General features: G+C 41.0%; 1 protein-coding gene across 17 annotated transcripts in view; it reads right to left on the minus strand.

Moving 5' to 3' along the window:
* MYO18A (myosin XVIIIA) overlaps positions 1-19,930 on the minus strand; it is a 498,725-nt gene that overhangs the window by 78,963 nt on the left and 399,832 nt on the right. For all 17 annotated transcript variants that reach the window (XM_073616822.1, XM_073616821.1, XM_073616820.1 and 14 more), the window contains 4 exons: positions 14,598-14,708; positions 13,947-14,051; positions 13,690-13,836; positions 5,918-6,031 (listed from right to left, as the gene is read on the minus strand). In XM_073616822.1, the coding sequence (XP_073472923.1) occupies positions 5,918-6,031; positions 13,690-13,836; positions 13,947-14,051; positions 14,598-14,708 (477 nt within the window). The remainder of the gene's footprint in view (positions 1-5,917; positions 6,032-13,689; positions 13,837-13,946; positions 14,052-14,597; positions 14,709-19,930) is intronic.

Here is a 19,930-nt window from a genome sequence, read left to right on the forward strand (position 1 = left end):
TGAAAGAAAAGTTTGAGTCATCATTGATATTCTCTGAAAATTGGCCAAATCATCATAAATTCTGCCAGGGTATGTAAACTTATGAGCACAACTGTACGTTGAGAGTGTGCTGGATTATAGACATCTGTAGTGAAACTGGGCAAAGATACTGTCTCGAAGTACCATTAAGTCCGGAACGCTTATTCAGAAGCGAACTGAGGGGTGCAGTTTTGACCTAGGGGTTTTCATGTGGGACCTTAGGGAAATAAATCAGTTTAAAGATTTTAGGGTCAGTATTGGGTGGATGCCCCCAGTTTGTTTTGGAGCTGTGAATAGGTTTTAATAGAAACCTTAAAACTGTTCTTCTAAAGCAAGAAGCACAACCAGTCCTTCGTGCCCGAAGTTGCTGCATAGTGGTGATTAAATGTCTTCTTTTGGGCTGAAGCTGGCAGACTTGAAGAGAAAATACAAGAACAGGGCAATGATAGACTGAACCCAGGCGATTCAGACTGCTGCAAATGCCAAAAAATATCCCGCTGCATCTAAGAGTGGGGGCACCCCTTCATTGCAAGGAGGAGAGCTTCTGGACAGGCTTGTTTGACTTGGGAGTCCAGGGCTTTTGACAAAAAGGAGTTGTCAACCCTTGGTTTGGAAGTAGACCCCTGGAAACAGTGAAGGCAATGATTTCACTGAGAAGCAGTAGTAGCCATAGGAGTAAGTGTCATTCTAGTAGAGACATTATAGACTTGGCGAATCATGGAGAGAGAAAGTGCATTTTATTTCTTTTTTGCAAAAGCCAACTGACCAAGAACAGTCTTGTTTATCCTTTTCCCATTGTAGGTTAGAAAAAGAAAATAAACATTTGATTGGTTGATATGGATAAATATTTTCATAAATGCTTGATTTTAAATGTATATAAAGCAAACACTATTTTAACCCCTCTCTGCTATTTCTGTACTTCTTCCTATAGAATTGCTAATGCTTTACTTGCCTATTAGTATCTTCAGGACCTCAAACCTCTTATCCACGAACACAGCCATGGTGAGGTGAAGCTTCAGATGTGTGCTGTTGAGGGGTCATGCTAAGGCATAACCAATTAGCAGCTCTGTCTAAGCACAGATCTCACCCTTTGGAAGAGCACATGCAACTACAACATAACCCAGAGCTGGTAACGTCTTTTTATAAGATTAAAGGATAGCTGAGTGTAAAACAGATTTAGGTTGATTACCAGGTCTAAAGGACATGGGAGAGTAGCTATCCAGATAGATAGAACAAAGAAAGAAAAAAAAAGAAAAACTAAACGAAACCCAGTCTTTCTGTGTTTCGTCTAATATGTACTATAAGGGTCCACCTAACAGAAGACAGTTTTAATTAATTGCTTAAGGCGGCCATAGATGGTTCGAATCTCAGACGGTTCAGCCTGGGTACAACCAGCCTGCCGGATTTTACCCCCCCCCTCTGGGAGCACATAATGGCTACACAGGAGGGATTCCCCTGTCAACATGGTCAGTAATTGCAGAAAAGAAATTTGCTCCATAGGCTGGCCTTCGGAAGAGTTTTTACTACATAGTTTTAGTTGATCTAAAGGAGACTATATTGGGAATCCATGCACAATCAGCTTGCACTGTGTTTAGCTAGCTATCAAACCCAAGCTCTCAATACAGGCATTAAACTCTTTGACATTTCATATGTGTCTAGTTTATTAATATAACAAACTGTATGTATACTTTGGAGATGCATGACAAAAACAGTGGTGCCCTGAGGCCATGTCACGTTGTAATTTTACTCTGCCCCTTTTACAGTATTGTGCTATTATGTGTAAAAAGCCTATACATAGGGCAAGTGACTGGTGTCCCAACCTACTGATCTGATTATATACATATATCATCTTTGGACATCGTAAGAAGGATAAACTTTGGGTGTTTGTTATTACAGTGCATAACTGTGGGCAAAGAGGGTGCAATAGAATACCAACATAGTGGCATATTTTATTTTTCTTTTCAATCAACGTTTTAAAGAAAATGTGTTTTGGTTACTCAAAGTAACCAGATTTCATGTGTAATTTTCCAGCACAGAGAAAAGGGCCATCAAAGCAGATCCTGGTTGCGTTGGAAAGACAGATAACTGACTTCCTCATTAGGGTTCTCTAGTCTCCTCTGCAGAAGTACAACCATCCAGAATATAAAGCCCAAATATGTTTCTGTAAGTTTTTATGAAAATCTGTACTGCAATACAGCTGGAGGAAGAAGAGAGTGATTTGGTTTGGGAGGGGTGGTCCTGTTAATAAAGAGAATAATGTAGGCTTCAGAAAGTTAATGAATCTATTGGCACATAATTCCAAAAGCAAAACGACTTCCCTGGCTCAGCCTGACTGTCATCTATCTTATTACTAGTGGGGGGGAAGAAAACCGGACACAGCTACAGAGTCAAATCTCTTATGCTCAGAATAAATGAAAATGTCATTTCAAGGCTGCCTTCCTCCACTGGCATGTTACTTCCATTCCAGGATAATGAGTTGAGCAAATGTGTACAGCAATGGAGGGGTTAATTAAGGACAAAGGTGTCCATGTAGAGTGGTTGCAGCACTGAGTGCATGGTTTCTACAAAGCTGGAAATTAAGTCTGCATGCAGAATCATTAAGAACTAGCACAGCCAACCAGATTCTTCTTGTTATTCCCCTTTTACTGCAGGGAATGAAAGGCTGGACAACCTTTTAAAACGTTATTTAAACACATGCTTAAAGCGGTTGTATACCCGCTGTCTTTTTTTTTTTTTTTTTTATTACACCTGCAAGGGAAAAGGCATAATGAGTTAGTATGCACCGCATAGTAGCTCATTATGAGATACTTACCTTAGAACGAGGCGCCGGCATCTCACCCTGTCCACGCCGAGGGAGCTGACATCTCCCCTCGGCGTGTCTTCCGGGTATCGGGGCTCCGGCGCTGTGAATGGCCGGAGCCGCGATGTCGTCACTCCCGCGCATGCGCGCAGGAGACTTCTGCCCGGCAAGCTCCGGAGTTTGCCGGGCTGTCAGCCGAGAGTCCCCTGTGCGCATGCGCCGCTGCAGTCAGCGGCTCATTGCGAGGGGAATATCTTCTAAACCTTACAGGTTTAGGAGATTTTTTTTTACCTACAGGTAAGCCTTATTATAGGCTTACCTGTAGGTAAAAGTTACAAATAAAGGTATACAACCACTTTAACTGAATATACTTTATTTTGATATAAATGACAAATTAAACTTTTTTATTTTCAGAGTTTTGTCCATGAAGTGGCCTGTTAGTCTCTAAACCACGGAGGATGTTGCTGTGATACCTTACTCCTGCTTATACGCAGGACAGCAAAGTGACAAAGCAACTGTGACAGCATGCAGCACAGAAGATACACATGGAAAGAAGAAGTGGGCATAAAGGAGGAATAGATGGCATAGTTAAAAGAGAAGTATGTTTTTTTTTCCCAGATTCATACTTACCTAGGTGGATGCAGCATTGGTATGATGCTGCATCTGTCCCCTGCTGCCTCTGCACTGAGAACTGAACGATCGAACACTGCCGATGGCTCGGTTCTCACAGCTCCCTGAGCAGAGAGCTGCTGACTGTCAATCAGTAGCTATCCGCTCTGCCCCCTCGCCCTCACTGGAGCGCTGAACTGTGGAGGGACATTTTGCACTCCTGTGAGTCTGCTCTCTGCTGAAAACGGGTCACAGGAGTGCAAAACTAATTGCACCCCTGTGACCCATAGAAGAAGCCCAGCCAAACGAGCTGAGGCTGGACTTCTCCTTTAAATTGAATGTACTGGGATTACTCAAATATACCCCCATACCTTCTCCTTCCCCTCTTGAGCATGTCCCAGAAATCTTTTTTTTAATTTATTTACCTTGTTCCTGTAGCAAGACATAGCTATTACTCACTGTAACATAATGACTAGGCTTGTAAAATTCTTGCAGGTGCAGCTGTGGGAGCTCCACTCCTAATAAAGTAGGCCCGCCCTTGGAACTACATCTCCAAAGATCCCTTTCCCTACACACACAGTGTCAGGAGGCTCTTGGGATTCAAGGCAGCTGTGATGTTTTACTGGAAGAAAAATCATTGTATGCATCCAGAGGAGTAGGCCAAAGAGTGCTGGGGACAGGCAGAATTCTGTAGTCCACCAGGCAGGGCTGACAACGTAGGCTGGGATAAAAAAAAAAAAAAAAAAAAAAAAGAAACTCCAGCGTTCTCTCCCCAAAACAACATATGAATTGTGCATGTAAGTGAATCACAACCCCACTCTCAGTTGTTGTATAACTTACCTCTTTTAGCTGTATACAGCAGGTTTCTGTGTCTGTGATGTCACTACTCCTCCTGGCTGAATTTCTAAGTTCTCTGACTTCCTGATATCCTTTCTTTGCCAGTCCTGATACTGTCCCGTGTCACATGATCCTTAGATCCTCTGTAGTTTTAGGAGTTCTGGGAGTTGATGTGGGTGGGTCCTAGAGATACTGTGGGCATTTTTGGGCCTTCATGTGATTGGTGAAAGGTGTAAATGTGTCATACCCCTCCTGTGTCATTCCAGTCTTGCAGCATGCCAAAGAATAATGGCTTACTGCAAGATTACAGAGGAAGTGCTATGGGAGACTTTTATGAAGGGGTTTCATTCATATGTAAATTAATCACTTCTTAGAGAGCAGGGTTATGGGAGGGCATATCTGAGGAGTGGGAATCTCCCTGTTCAAACTGGTCAGCATATTTAACTGTGATCAATTCAGTCCTTCCTAGCAGCAGCACAGCTAGCTTTCAAAACAGGCTGTGTATGAAGGGGTTTCCTTATTGAATAATGCTGTGATCTGAGAGACAGGACTTGGGAGGTTTGGACTCTTTCTGTAGGTGTGACTGGGCAGGACTGAATGCTAATTGGAATGTATTCAATCCCAAATACAAAACCATCAGAGCTGTGAAGGAAATTATATCATTTGCAGAACCAGAAAGACTGCAAAGAGGTGTGTTATAGGCCCTAGCTGCTGCAGCAAGTGGCTGTGGAAGGGGGAGAGTCTATCAGCAGGATATACAGTGTCATATGACACAAAGCCACAACTATACCCAGAATATCAGGGGATCTGCAGACAACAGAGCAACATGGTAAAGAGGTATGACCTATGCTGGGACTGATCACTCCAGAAAGTTGGAGTTCAGCATGAAGTGCACCAAGGTAATCCGTTGCCTGCCCAGACATGAATTTAGTACTTACAGAATTTTCAAAGGAATAAAACACAGGGGGATGTGCATGTATTATATATATATATATATATATATATATATATATATATATATATATATATATCTCTATCAAGTATGGATTTTTTTCTTTATTTGCCCTAATATTCCCTTTGAGGTGTAGTAAGCAGAAGTGAGTATTCTTGTCTCATTAATTTATACGAATGCATCCTGTGTTTCCACAAATAGTGCTAATATGTAAACTCATCTGAAATTTGGGATTATACACACTGATTTTATACATGTATTTACACAATACTGATCTACTAAAGTACTTCATAACTACCTGTCAATTTATCCATAAGCGACTATGCTAAAAGATTGGATGTACTCATCTTACAGTGAACTGACAGGTGAAAAAAACAAAAGGATGTCACTGATAAAATACAGCAGGCATGTGTGGCACAAATATGATGGATGGGAACACCAGCAAGTTGCATAGACAGAAAACAGGCAGAGGCAGGAAAATATGTCACATACAGAAGCATACAAAGAAAGAAAGCGTGACTGGGTACAGGTGGCACACAAAGAGAAGCCACATAAAGCATAACTTTTTTTCAGGCAGGACCGGAAACACAGAAAAGAATATGACATGAGCTTGACCTTCATATGCGGAGACAGGAAACAGCTTCGGCAGATGAAAACAGACAAATGCCAAAATAGGTGGCGCATATCACCATGTATCTTACCGCTGTTTTAGCTTTGGAAATATCATCAATCTGAAGATGGAGATCTTCAATTTCAGCTTCCATAGACTTCCGAGCCTTTACTGCTGCAGCACTGGTAAACTCAGACTCCTCCAGCTGTAAATAAAACAGGATATGAAAGGAGATGAAACACTGTGAAAATGCATTTACCAGCAGTGGCTCTACTGTCTAACAAAGTGGTAAAATCCCTTCTTGCACTAGGCATGATTTTGATTATTATTTTAGCCTCAGAAAAGTTGAGCTTTTATTTGTCGGCAGCTAATGGACACACACAACAGCTTCTAATAGAGGTCTACTAGCTGCTATATCATTCAAAAATACTAACTAGCAGCCACTGAATGTTCCTTTTTAGGTTTTTAGCAAAAAAAAAAACAAAAAAAAAAACATGTAAACATTTGATCGCTTTATTTCACAGCTTTGAAAGCTTTTAAGAAAAAAAACCCAGCAGGACATAATTACTATATTTAGCTATATAAAAGACCAACCAGATATCCGAAGAGTTTATTCAGTTTAGGCCTAGCTTACAGGTGCCCAAAACAGGGTATTTTTTTTTCAAATTAAGTTGCATTAGGCTGGATATAGACATGAAAATATCTTCTCATGAAAGGTAGGTTGGGACAACCTACCAATTCTTATCCGATTCACATATAGTTCCAGGACCCAGATATACTCAACAGGTGGCACATGCACGGAGGAACCTGTTTTCACACAATCACACATCTTATGGTATAAGGGTGATTTCAATAAAATAATTTGACATTTAAAAACTGACTGCAATAAATGAGCAGTTCAATTTATAAATGAACAGTACGATGGATCATGGTGAAAAATCCAATTTGACCAAATTATTTTTTTTTTCTGTGTTGTGTTGAATTATAGTTTCTAAAATAAAAATCTCCAAAATGGTTGTAATAATTCTGGGCAGCATCAAGAAGAGCAAACTTGGTAACAGCAAGGTTCAAATGTGGAGTGTTGCTTGTTTTTATCTAGACCAGCCTTTTTCAACCAGAGTACCGTCTGTATTCTTCAGGGGTGCCTTGGCAAAATGCTTACAAATTACTCCAAATTGTCAAAAAATTGTCAACAAGCCAGACAATTTATTAAGCCTGCCTTTTTGTTACACAAAGCCACAGCTTTTTATTGTGCAGCATTATAACCTTGGATACGGTGAGGGCAAGCCGCAGGTGTCCTAATAAACCAATAACATCATTGGTTGATAAGATGGACATTGGGCTCCTGCACAGCATCCTTGTTTGCCTATCCCCTGCCCTTCTCCACCAGCACTGAGGCAAAGTAAGTTGAATGAGGGAGTAAAACTGGGGAAGAAGAGAAACACAGAATACTAGTCAGTATCGGTGTGCAAAGGTGCTTTGTAAGAACAAATGGGCTTTAATGTTGGGCATCTTACGGTGTGAATGCTGCTGTGTTATTTAAAACTATTTAAAAGTTTTAGAATGGGTTGCCTTAAACTTGTGCAGAATTGTAAAGGGTACTACAACTGAAAAAAAGGTTGGGAAACACTAGGCAGTGTAAAACTAGTCAAACAACACAATTTGACTGTACAATCTCATTCCTCTAGTGCAATGGCTTGCCAGACTAGACACAAATTGAAAGGAGTTTTAGGTCATCATGCATTTACTATTAAATCTAAAGTAGTTTGTACAGAAATTGTACAATCAGACTGTAAAGTGTAAGGCCAGCTTTTCAATTACCAATGTAATGTCAAGGCTTGCTAACTGGATAGTAAATTAATAGATAATTTAGGAGGATCTCAAACCAAACACTTGGAAATTTTTAAGGAGAACATACAGATAATGTACAGCTAGAGTGTAACATGTTTGGCCAGCTTTCACAAAGCCTGCAGTGCTGGAAAATTGGAGACTACAAGTGCTGATTTGTGTTTGCCAATTCCTCGTCCTCATTCAGAAAGTGGAAAGATTCCTCAGCCAAGACCACTGCTTGAAATGGGGCTGGGATGTCTGGACATCCTCATCCAAATCTACCAGCAGTGACAGTAGAATGATTTGCTTCTTGGATATATGGGCCTTTTTTTGACCTGTCTATAAGGCACATTAGGGGTTTCAAGACCTATATCACCCAGGAAACAAATCCATCTACTGTTGCAATAAACTCTCATTTATACCAACAAAGATACAAAAGTGCTCAAAAGCTGAATTGGGGAGACAAGAATATTCAGCCAGTTTTTCACTCAGCACTTGACTGAAGATCCTGAAGGTAAAGTCTTGAGCTAACAGAGTTGGGTGACAAGCATCCTTCCTCTGTGGACACTAAGAAAAAACAAAGCATTCTGGCAGTTATGGGGATTTAGTAATAGGTTAATGCAATTCCCCTGGGTTTTCTTTTTTATTGCACCTAGTGTCCTCCTCCTGTAAGTGGCATTATAAACTCATAAGCTTTGGGTTGTATCGCTAAATGAACTTTAGAGAAATTTAGATACTAGACTGAGTTGCTAATCGACTGGTTTCAAAATCTTCGAAGTCTCTGTCCTCAAACAATGATACAGACGAGAAGTTTCAACACTGCTTCGACTTCACAGGCTCCGTGGCAATGGGGATATCTTTGATACATCAGCTCATTAATTGATTAAAATAAATTCTCCTATTTATATAAATGTAGGGCTTGCAAAGGGGAAATTATTTACGCTGCTGTACAAATGAGGTTCAATCCAGAAGGCAGACAGTTGTGAATGGTCATGTAATTGGTCACTTAACAACCAATCAGAATTAATCTTTAACAAAACAGCAAACAAATGATGTTGCTATAAATTACTGCATTTTTGACAACATTGTTACGCTTGATGCTGTTTTACTAAAAAGGTTGCCAGTCTGTTGACTACCCACAGTGTACTTTTACAGGACTGTATAAATTGGAAAAAATAACAGAAGGAAAGCCATGAAAGAGGAGGCTCAAACTATAGCATTCAAACTTCCACCTTAATTTTCCAGAGCAAGTTAGTGAAATGAATTAGTTGTTCTACTGAACATCTCCACAAGTGTTTCCCTTCGTATTTTTAGCAATGGCTCCCAATGGTACTACATGAAAAGCACAAATAGCCTGGGCAGCCTAGATACACACAAATAATACATTTCCATGCAGGCCTATCAGATGTTGATAGCTCAGGAGTGGTATAATATCAGGAAAATGTTTTAATAAGATGCTTCATTAGTCTCCTGATGATATTCCTGTAAAATAAATGTGTGCTGCTGTTGTGCTTCTATACCATTTATCTGGTTTGTATGAAAGAACATACTTGAAGCCAGATTTATTGCAGAGCAAGCCTTGCCTGGTAAAATATTTCCCCAGAAGTAAATAACATTTCAGCAAATAGAGAATTTATGGTGTGATGGAAAAAGGAGGGAGCAGATATTCTGGGCTAGCCACACATCACAGGGACTGGGGGCACATTCTACTCTGCATTATGAAATGGCCACCTGGGAACTCCGCACTGTTCTCGGTTTCTACCCCTTCAGAGGACAATATTAAAAACAAAACATTTTAAAATATAAACTGCAAGGCTTTTACATTTCTATCCACAAGCCGTTACCATTACAGTGCTAGCTATATGTGTTCTTATACAATATGTCAACTGAAAGTGCACCTGTTATTTCTTAAGTGAGTTGGCAGCTTTTATGTTCAGCAGTTTTGAAGATGGAGGCATATGAAGTTAGGTCTATTCCAGGTGTAGGACATGCTGCATTCTAATCTATAGCTATCTTTATAATCTAATTTACCTCTACTGCTGAGAGCAACTAAAGTCAGCCACAGATGGATCAAATGGCGGCCAGTTCAGCTGGGACCAGCCGATATTCGATCCATCTATGAGCAGGCTAGTTGTACTGAAGTTGATCCAACAATTGTCTTCAGTACAACCAGCCTGTCAGATTTTTTGCATGTGATCACTGCCAGCGGCTATAGCCGTCAGTAGTGATCATTGTGTTCTTTCATCAGGGAAGGCTCTACGCACCCCCACAGTCAGAACACAATAGCTCTGTGGGAGAGCATTCCCCATCAACACTGATCCGTGGTGGAAGGAAAGAAAATGGTATAATCTATGGCTTACAGTGCCATAAAAAGTATTCATACCCCTTGAAATTTTTCACATTTTGTCTTGTTACAACCAAAAATATAAATGTATTATACCGGGATTTTATGTGATAGACAAACACAAAGTAGCACATAATTGTTAAGTGGAAGGAAAATGATAAATGGTTTTCAATTTTTTTTTACAAATAAATATCTGAAAAGTGTGGTGTGCATTTGTATTCAGCCCCCTTTACTCTGATACCCCTAACTAAAATCTAGTGATAACAATTGCCTTCAGAAGTCACCTAATTAATAGAGTCCACTTGTGTGTAATTTAATCTCAGCATAAATAAAGCTGTTCTGTGGTTTGTTAGAGAACCTTAGTGAACAAACAGTATCATGAAGGCCAAAGAACATACCAGACAGGTCAGGGATAAAATTGTGGAGAAGTTTAAAGCAGGGTTAGGTTAGAAAAAAAATATCCCAAGCTTTGAACATCTCACGGAACACTATTCAATGCGTCATCCGAAAATGGAAAGAGTATGGCACAACTGCAAACCTACCAAGGCATGGCCGTCCACCTAAACTGACAGGCTGGGCAAGGACAGCATTAATCAGAGAAGCAGCCAAGAGGCCCATGGTAACTGAAGGAACTGCAGAGATCCACAGCTCAGGTGGGAGAATCTGTCTACAGGACAACTATTAGTCGTGCACTCCACAAATCTGGCCTTTATGGAAGAGTGGCAAGAAGAAAGCCATTGTTGAAAGAAAGCCATAACAAGTCCGGTTTGCAGTTTGCGAGAAGCCGTGTGGGGGACACAGAAAACATGTGGAAGAAGGTGCTCTGGTCAGATGAGACCAAAATTTAACTTTTTGCCTAAAAGCAAAACGCTATGTGTGGAGGGAAACTATCACTGCACATCACCCTGAGCACATCATTCCCACCGTGAAACATGGTGGTGGTAGCATCATGTTGTGGGGATGCTTTTCTTCAGCAGGGACAAAGAAGGTGATTGGAGTTGATGGGAAGATGGATGGAGCCAAATACAGGTCAATCTTAGAAGAAAACCTGTTAGAGTCTGCAAAAGACTTGAGACTGGGGCAGAGGTTCACCTTCCAGCAGGACAACGACCCTAAACAAACAGCCAGAGCTACAATGGAATGGTTTAGATCAAAGCATATTCATGTGTTAGAATGGCCCAGTCATAAAGTCCATGCCTACATCCAAGTGAGAATCTGTGGCAAGACTTGAAAATTGCTGTTCACAGACGGTCTCCATCCAATCTGACAGAGCTTGAGCTATTTTGCAAAAAATGGGCAAAAGTTTCACTCTCTAGATGTGCAAAGCGGGTAGAGACATACCCAAAAAGACTTGCAGCTGTAATTGCAGCGAAAGGTGGTTCTACAAAGTATTGACTGGGGGGGGGGCTGAATACAAATGCACGCCACACTTTTCAAAATTGTATTTGTAAAATATTTTGAAAACCATTTATCATTTTCCTTTCACTTCACAGTTATGTGCCACTTTGTGTTGGTCTGTCGCATAAAATCCCAATAAAATACATTTACGTTTTTAGTTGTAACATGACAAAACGTGGAAAATTTCAAGGGGTAGTAATACTTTTTCAAGCCACTGTATATGCTCCTAGACTAAACAAATTTCTAGTTAGAGAGGTATGTAAAGAGCACTTACATAGTTTTGAACCTGCTGTATGCTTTGGCATGGAGTAAGATTATCCAAAGTAATTAATCTAAAGCCTCGTACACAGGATTGGATTTTCGGCAAAAGCGTCATGACCTTTGTCCGAAGGGCATGTGCCGTGAACTTTTCTTGCATACAAACGGTACACAATTGTGGACTAACAGACACGAACATAGTGACGTACTACGTGGAATTTCAGCTCTTGAGCGCCACCCTTTGGGCACCTTCTGCTAATGTCGTGTTTGCTGAGCACTAATTCCGAAAAGTTTGGACTTTTGTGTGATGGACTTGTGTACACACGAGACGAAAATCTGACAACAGTCCGTTGTCGGACGAAAATTTACTAGCCTGCCATCCAACAGTTGGACAACAATTGTCTGATGGAGTATACTAACGGTTGGATTTTAGGCCAACATCTGTCATTACACAATTACCTGCCGAAAATCCAATCGTGTGTACAAGGCTTAACAATAAAAGTCTTTAGTCTATGCTTTCTGTTCATATGTTCGCATGTTTGACACAGGTAAGTGAGAATTTCTTACAAAATAAACTCTCCTCAACCCCTCCACTGGCTGCTATTTAGTGGAGCTACAATTTAAAGTGACCCTGTCACCAGACCTTGCATTTTAACAAAAAAATCTTCCCATAAGATTAATTGTGCATTAAACATTTCTAGACATGTTATTTACCTGCAAAATTCTCCCTTTTGTAGACATCCAAAAGCTCTGAGATTGCTGCCGGGAGCCACCATCTTTGGTGTAATGTCACCAGCTGCAACAGACTCAGCTGTCACTGTCAATCTATACTATTTCCCTTCTCTCCTGCCACTGCTGCTACATAAGGCTAGGTTCATGCGTGTCCGGTGCAAATTTCCCTTCATTTTCACTGCGAATTTCCAAAGCAGCTGTTTAGATGCGATTTAGATGAGGTTTCTGATGCAAATTTTTTGAGTCAGCAGCCACCAGTACCTTTAACATCCACATCCTTAACAATGGATGACTCATCAGCTGTTAGTGGGGAACCCGCTGACAGCGGAATGTATATATATATAAAAAAAAAAAAAAAAAAAAACACACATTGCCAGCAATCAAAACAATTGAGGGGAAAAAAAAACAAAAAAAAAACAGCATGTGGGTCCCTCCCAAATCCATACCAGGCCTTGGTGCGGATTTTAAGGGGAACCACACGCCTGAATTAATTAAAAAAAACAAACGAACAAACCGCGAGCACACCCCAAATCCTGAACCATACCCGGCCACGTGACCTCAACATGGGAGGTGCTTTGGGGGGGGGGGTGACAGGATCTCTTATAGTGGTATAAAGGTTAAGGTTAAGGTTGGGGAAGTAAATCTCCTCTGTCAGTGTGCAATTGCAGTCAAATGTTGGGCTCATTGTAGACATAAAACATAAATCAAAGACTTGCACTCACGTAAAGAATAGAACAAGCGGCATTCAACTCTTGTCCTTGGTTTACATGAATGTACTTCAAGACAGCACAAAACATTAATCAATCTATACTATGACACCATGTGGTAAATGCACACTACCAGAATATATGAGACTTGTTTCTGTTCTTACATTTTCCTTACAGACAGTGATGCTGCTGCTTTGTTAAAGAAAGAAGTATTTGCATATCTTTTTTTAGAATCGCACTGCCTTTTGAATCCCAAAATAGAGATCTATTCCTTATTTAAAAAATAATAAATGATTAATGGAGCAATGTCAGATGCATCCTAGGATCTTCCTGGGCACCTAGAAATCTCAGTTTACAATAAAAATACATCCAAACAGATTTGTCAAGAATCATTAGTGTAAGAGCCCAGCACACTTATTAAGGCAAAAGTGAACAGAGCTTTAAGAAAAAAAAAACATAACAAAACTCTAGACATCACGTTAAAGTTTGAATCTTTCATTTATAAATGAAAAGACTTCTTGCAAACACAGAGATTAGATAGACTTGTGGACAAAATTTCAGCCTGACACATCAATATTTTGTGGAAGCACATACCTGGCTCCTTAACTGGGCAATCTCACGCTTACTGGGGGCATTGTTCTTTAAGTGGTCCAGCATAATCTGCGCATCAGCAAGCAGAGCTTTGGTTCTCTTCAGATCTTTTCTCAGACGTTTCTCGGTCTCAAAGTCACGATGGCTGACCTGAGGTCAGGAAACGGTATGAATTAGGATACAAAAAGCCAGGCTCTTGCCTAAGATTACTTAATGGTAAAACCTGCACTGTCAGCTCTATTGCATCTTCTTCACCATACCTGTTCACTAACGGAATTTAATCTGCTCTCCAGATCTCTCTTCTCTCTTAGCACCTTCTGTTTGTCCTCATATTCCTCCTCTAATTGAACTTCCATCTGTTTCAGCTATTAAAAGAAAGAAATTGAGGCAATGTCAGGGGGAAAAGTCTAATGACACAACAGTAGATATCATACTTTGATCCTAATTAATAGACCACTATGGAAACTAAGAATTATGAACAGCAGATGGGGTTAAGAAAAGCCCATCCACATTGCTTGCAATAGGATCTGTAGACAAATTGCACCTTGTGTGAACAATTAATGCATTTTATAGCCATCTTAATAAGTCTTCTGCCAGCATTTAATTATGCAGTTCTAGATGTTAGAGATTTAAAATAAAAACACTACAAATAAAACATGAACAAGATTGGATATTAACACAGTGTGTGTATAGTATTAGCAGGTAATGTGCCATTATGTCAACTTCCACCTAAAACTCAATTATTTGCTTGATTGGAGTTCTGCTTCAGCTTGTATGACCTGAAGTAGAAGGCCCATTTTCAACCATGACCCACAATATACTGTCAGTGACTTTATCTGTGAGAGATGCAATTAACATTAACCTATAATGATGAAATATGTCACTATAAATAAAATGACTAGCAAGATTACCTTTTTCTGACAAGACTGTCGAATCTCTTCCACTTCATCATCTTTGTTCTCCAATTCCTTAGAGTGTGACTGCCGAAGCCGTTCCATCTCCATCTCCAAACGCAGTTTGGACTAGAAATAAACAGCAAATCATTTAATTCATGCCAAATATGCCTATATATTCTGATTAGTTTCAAACATTATCAATATGCAGCCAGAACCCTATTCTACGTCTGACCCAGTATCATGTTGGTGCCGCTGACATTTGCAATGATAGACATAAAAGGACCCCACAAGTAAACACAAGTCAAATGCAGATCCTACATAAAATAAAATCTGCCCAACATGTAAAATTATGTCTAGAAAAACGTGTACATTTCTCCAGGCAAATAGCTGAAAACAAATAAATACATGTGAATGAACTTCCCTGATAAATGATCTGTAACACCGATGCTCCAAAATGCTCAACATCATGCTTTTAAACTGCGCTTGTTCATATCTGATGATAGTGCAGCTTGAAGCTTTAAAAACGTACATGAGCATATTTTGGGCTACAGGTTTCAAGAGTTTTTGGCCCCAATAGGCTTCAATGGGAATGCCGGAAAAACAGGTGCCACACTTTTGTTTCTCCTAGTAACAAGCTTTACATTGGCTAAAAATAATTAGAAAAACACAAAAAAAAAAAAAACCTTGATCAAAAACCCCTGCAAAAAATGCTCAAAAAAAGTCCGTACAAACACTCAAAAAGCAAACAAATCTGTAAAAACTACCAAAGACATTTAGCTCAAGTGTGCATACAGCCTATTTCTGGTTAGCTACATGGGGAGAGAAAAAAGGAGGAAGAATAAATGCAGGAATACTAGTCAGTAGCAGTGTTCAAAAGTCTATTTGCTTTGAAAGAATAAATCACACCCTCTAAAGTTGGGTGTCTTATGTGTGCGGATCCTACTGGGACATGCAAAACTATTAGTTGCATTTTTTTACATTTTAGAAGGGGGTGCTCCAAGATTGTGCAGCATTTTGAAGGGTGCATTGACTGAAGGTAGAGAAACACTGCCTTACAAGTGTAGGATAGATGTTCCTGAACTACTTGTGATGCAGACATGCCTGCATAACAGCATAGCCAGGCTGGTTGATGTCACTCTTCATCACTGCAGTTTAGCAGTCCAGCATTAACACAGCAACCCCAGCTCAGCAGAATTACACTAGAGATGACTCAATAGAGCCAGAATAGGTCTTTTCTATTAAAAAAAAAAAGGAAAAAATGTTTGTGTAAGTTGGTTAAAGAGTACATGTCATCTGAACATAACAGAGACACTCTTTTTGGGGTCACACTGCAAGACACCAATCCTCTGCACAACTTAACAGAACAGGCCTGAAAGGGTCCACACAAATCCAAAGCAACTCAGCAGGCCTGCAGTCTGTGGTTCGAATCCCTGCACCAGCATTACATGCACAGCTTATCATCAATTGTCCACCAAGAGAGAGATATTTATATAATTACTCTGTAAGCATGGAAGGATCCATTAAAAGGAAGAGACTATATCTACAAGGAATACCCCAGCGTACACTGAGATAGAGTGAGAGGTCCTGAGTGGTGCAAAATTTCGTCTCACAGGTCCCAAGCCACATTTCCTATAAGAGATGATTTAAGGAGTGAGCAGAGAGCACTAAGTGCTGAGGGTATAGGAACGGAGGCCAAGCAAGTCTCTTGATGACCATTCATCTCTCTGGCCCAGTCGCTGACTCGGCAATTGCTCCTTGATGTGCGGACAGCTAATGGCACTTCTTTAACTTTTACAGCTACCAAGAGGAAGATATATAGGAAATGGCCAAAGAACAGCAATGGGAGGCGGTAGCCCATCCAATGAACAAGGGCATGAATTCTCACCGAAAGTGGGGATTTTTTTTATTTTTATTCTACAACGACTGTTACAGCAGCCAGGAAACAGAGACTCTTACTGAGCAGATTGTGCAATTTTCTCCTCCCTCCTCCTACACCTGCGCTACAGCCAGCAAGAAGGATTTATTCACTAAGATTAAAGCTTCTCCTCGTACCTTAGGAATTATTTGTGGTTCCACTGTACCCATTAAAAGTCTATATTTTAATGTAAGCCTGCAGGTTATTAAATAACCTTAAGAACAACTCTAGGCAAATCTAGAAAGCATTTTTCAGTTTCTTTTATGCAGCTTTCAAAAGTTACAGTTTAAAGTTTAGATAATTACAGCATAACTGTATTTTTTACCGAGCTGCCACAAGTGAGAGTGCTGGTTTTGCAAGCCGATTACCAGGAGGGGGAGGTAACTGGCTGCACTTAAAATGGACTTAAAGTTAAGCTGCCTGTTTTCCATCAAAGCGATTTATATCATTGCTATGCCAAATAGAACGCACTACCTTTACTACTGCAGTGCAACCCACCTTCCCAATACACTGGAACCATATTTCAATATTCATACTTACTCGACATTTTATACATGTGTCACATATGTTATATGAAATTAGACATTCCTTGGACTTGCATTTTCCCCCTTTGTGTAACATCTGGAACAGCTGTTCAAGCTGTTTTCAAGCTTTTTGCTGGACTATGCATGAATTTAACAGTGTCAGTATCAGATATTGGGGATGCATTTTTTTTCTAAATCCCTGTTTCCAGTGACGCTAAGGTGGGATGCAGATTAGAAGAATCGGTTACATCAACTTCCCAAGATGCATATGGAAGGCATAAAGCTGCCAAGGCACCTTGTGACACAAGTAAAGGTGATCCCATTTTTTACTCATTATCCTCACAATGTAAGACTAATGGGGCGTACACACGGTCGGACTTTTCGGCTGCAAAAGTCCGACAGCCCGTCCGACAAACTTTCGACTGACTTTCGACTGACTTTTGGCGGACTTTCTAACGAACGGACTTGCCTACATACGATCACACAAAAGTCCGACTGATTCATACGTGATGACGTACACTGGACTAAAATAAGGAAGTTAGCCAATAGCTGCCCTAGTGTGGGTTTTTGTTCGTCGGACTAGCATACAGACGAGCGGATTTCTGGGTCCGGCAGAGTTACGACGTAAAGATTGTTCCAAATCTAAAGTCCATCAGATTTGTGACTGGAAAAGTCAGCTGAAAGTCCGGGGAAGCCCACACACGATTGGATTGTCCGCCGGATTTGGTCCGTCGGACTTTTGTAGCCGAAAAGTCCGACCATGTGTACGCCCCATTACTTATATTGCTTATTGTCCCACAAAGGGGCCTGTTCTTTTTTTACCTATAGACTTTAGTTACACTTTAAAATGGCATGCGTAAGGTAAATGTCACCAGTGGTGAATGTTCCATAATGGTCTAAAACAGGCAGGAAGAGGGGCACTATCCAGAGTTAGAAGACTAGAAGGCTCTGAAGTAAGTTATTGCTCATATGTCATGCATCCATATAACCCACCAAGGGTAAAGGATAATAACAGTATAAGCATTATGTGAAAACGTAATTTGCAGGTAATACTGTATCTTAATGGGTATTCAAACTGTGTATTTAGCCATTTGGCTGAGGTTGCCTTTTAACCACTTCCCGCCTGCCCTATAGCGGATTGAGATCCGGGAAGTGGTTCCATTATCCTGACTGGGCGTCATATGACGTCCAGCAGGATAACATGCCCCCGGGGGCGGGCATCGCGGCGATCGGTGGAGCGGTGTGTCAGCCTGACACACCGCTCCACCGATCTTGGTAAAGAGCCTTCAGCGGAGGCTCTTTACCACGTGATCAGCCGTGTCCAATCATGGCTGATCACGCTGTCAATGGGAAGAGCCGTTGATCGGCTTTTCCTCACTCGCGTCTGACAGACGCGAGTAGAGGAGAGACGATCGGCGGTTCTCCTGACAGGGGGGGTCTGCGCCGATTGTTCATCAGTACAGCCCCCCTCAGATCACCACACTGGACCACCAGGGATCACCACTAGGACCACCAGGGAAGGGGCAACATGTGCATGGCCAGGTATGTACCCCATGGCCATCCACATGTGCCCAATGTGCCCAATCTGTGCCCACAAATGGGCACTGATTGGCACCATTATGTTACAGATCTGCCCAGCAATGCCCCCAATATGTTTTATTAGTGCCACCTGTCATTGCCCATCGATGCCACCTGTCATTGCCCATCGGTGCCACCTGTCAGTGCCCATCAGTGCCCACCTGTCAGTGCCCATCTATCAGTGCACATCAGTGCCACCCTTAAGTACCAATCAATGCCACCTATGAGTGCCCATCGGTGCCGCATACCAGTGCCGCCTATCAGTGCCCATCATCAGTGCCCATCAGTGCCCATCAGTGCCACTTCATCGGTGCCACCTCATCGGTGCCCATCAGTGCCGCCGTATCAGTGCCCGTCAGTGCAGCCATATCAGTGCCCGTCATTGCAGGAGAAAACGTACTTATTTACAAAAAATTTTAACAGAAACAAAGAAAAACTTGTCTTTTTTTATTTGTTGCGCAAAAAAAATAAAAACCGCAGAGGTGATAAAATACCACCAAAAGAAAGCTCTATTTGTGGGAACAAAATGATAAAAAATTTGTTTGGGTACAGTGTAGCATGACCGCGCAATTGTCATTCAAATTACGACAGCGCTGAAAGCTGAAAATTGGCCTGGGTGGGAAGGTGTCTAAGTGCGTGGTATTGAAGTGGTTAAAGGACAAAAGAGGTGATTAGAGCACCACTTGTGACAATGCAGAGACACCCTTGCCAAGGATGAGAAGCACATGTGAGAATCACAAGTTCTTGATGAAATGATGGAAAAAAACCTACAGTAGGTCATACATGGCCCAAATCTGCTACTACATTGCCAATACAACCAATTGCAAATATGACAGTCTGTGAACCCAAAAGACAAATTATGCGGTCTTTATGGTCTCAAATCCGCATTTATGGGCCAACTGCATCAAAACCTGTTTTACAGTTTTATGTGGTTTCTGGCTAGGTGAGTCACTGCTTATATACTCTGGGTACACTTACAGCAAGATATCATCTATCTGAATTCCCAGGTCCACCCAACTACTGCAGTAATTACAATTCAAATTGATAATGTCACTTTTCTCCAATGGATTCTGTAACTGGAGCAGGAGCACATACTGCTGAGATCTTCCTACTGGGGACAGACAAAGTAGTAGGATGATCCAGCCCTGCTAGTGCCTGCCTAACAGTGAATTAAGAGAAAAAGAAATATTTTAAATAGTTTAATCAACAAAAACTGATCTCGGTCCATAATGAAAATGTCCGTAATCTTATAATTAAAGCAATGAGACTGAGTGACATGCTGAGAAATGCACATTTAACACCATGTGTTTCTTTCCCTTCCAGGAATGATT

The sequence above is a fragment of the Aquarana catesbeiana genome, linkage group LG02 (genome assembly GCF_042186555.1).
Source record: "Aquarana catesbeiana isolate 2022-GZ linkage group LG02, ASM4218655v1, whole genome shotgun sequence".
In the NCBI taxonomy this organism is placed as follows: Eukaryota; Metazoa; Chordata; class Amphibia; order Anura; family Ranidae; genus Aquarana; species Aquarana catesbeiana.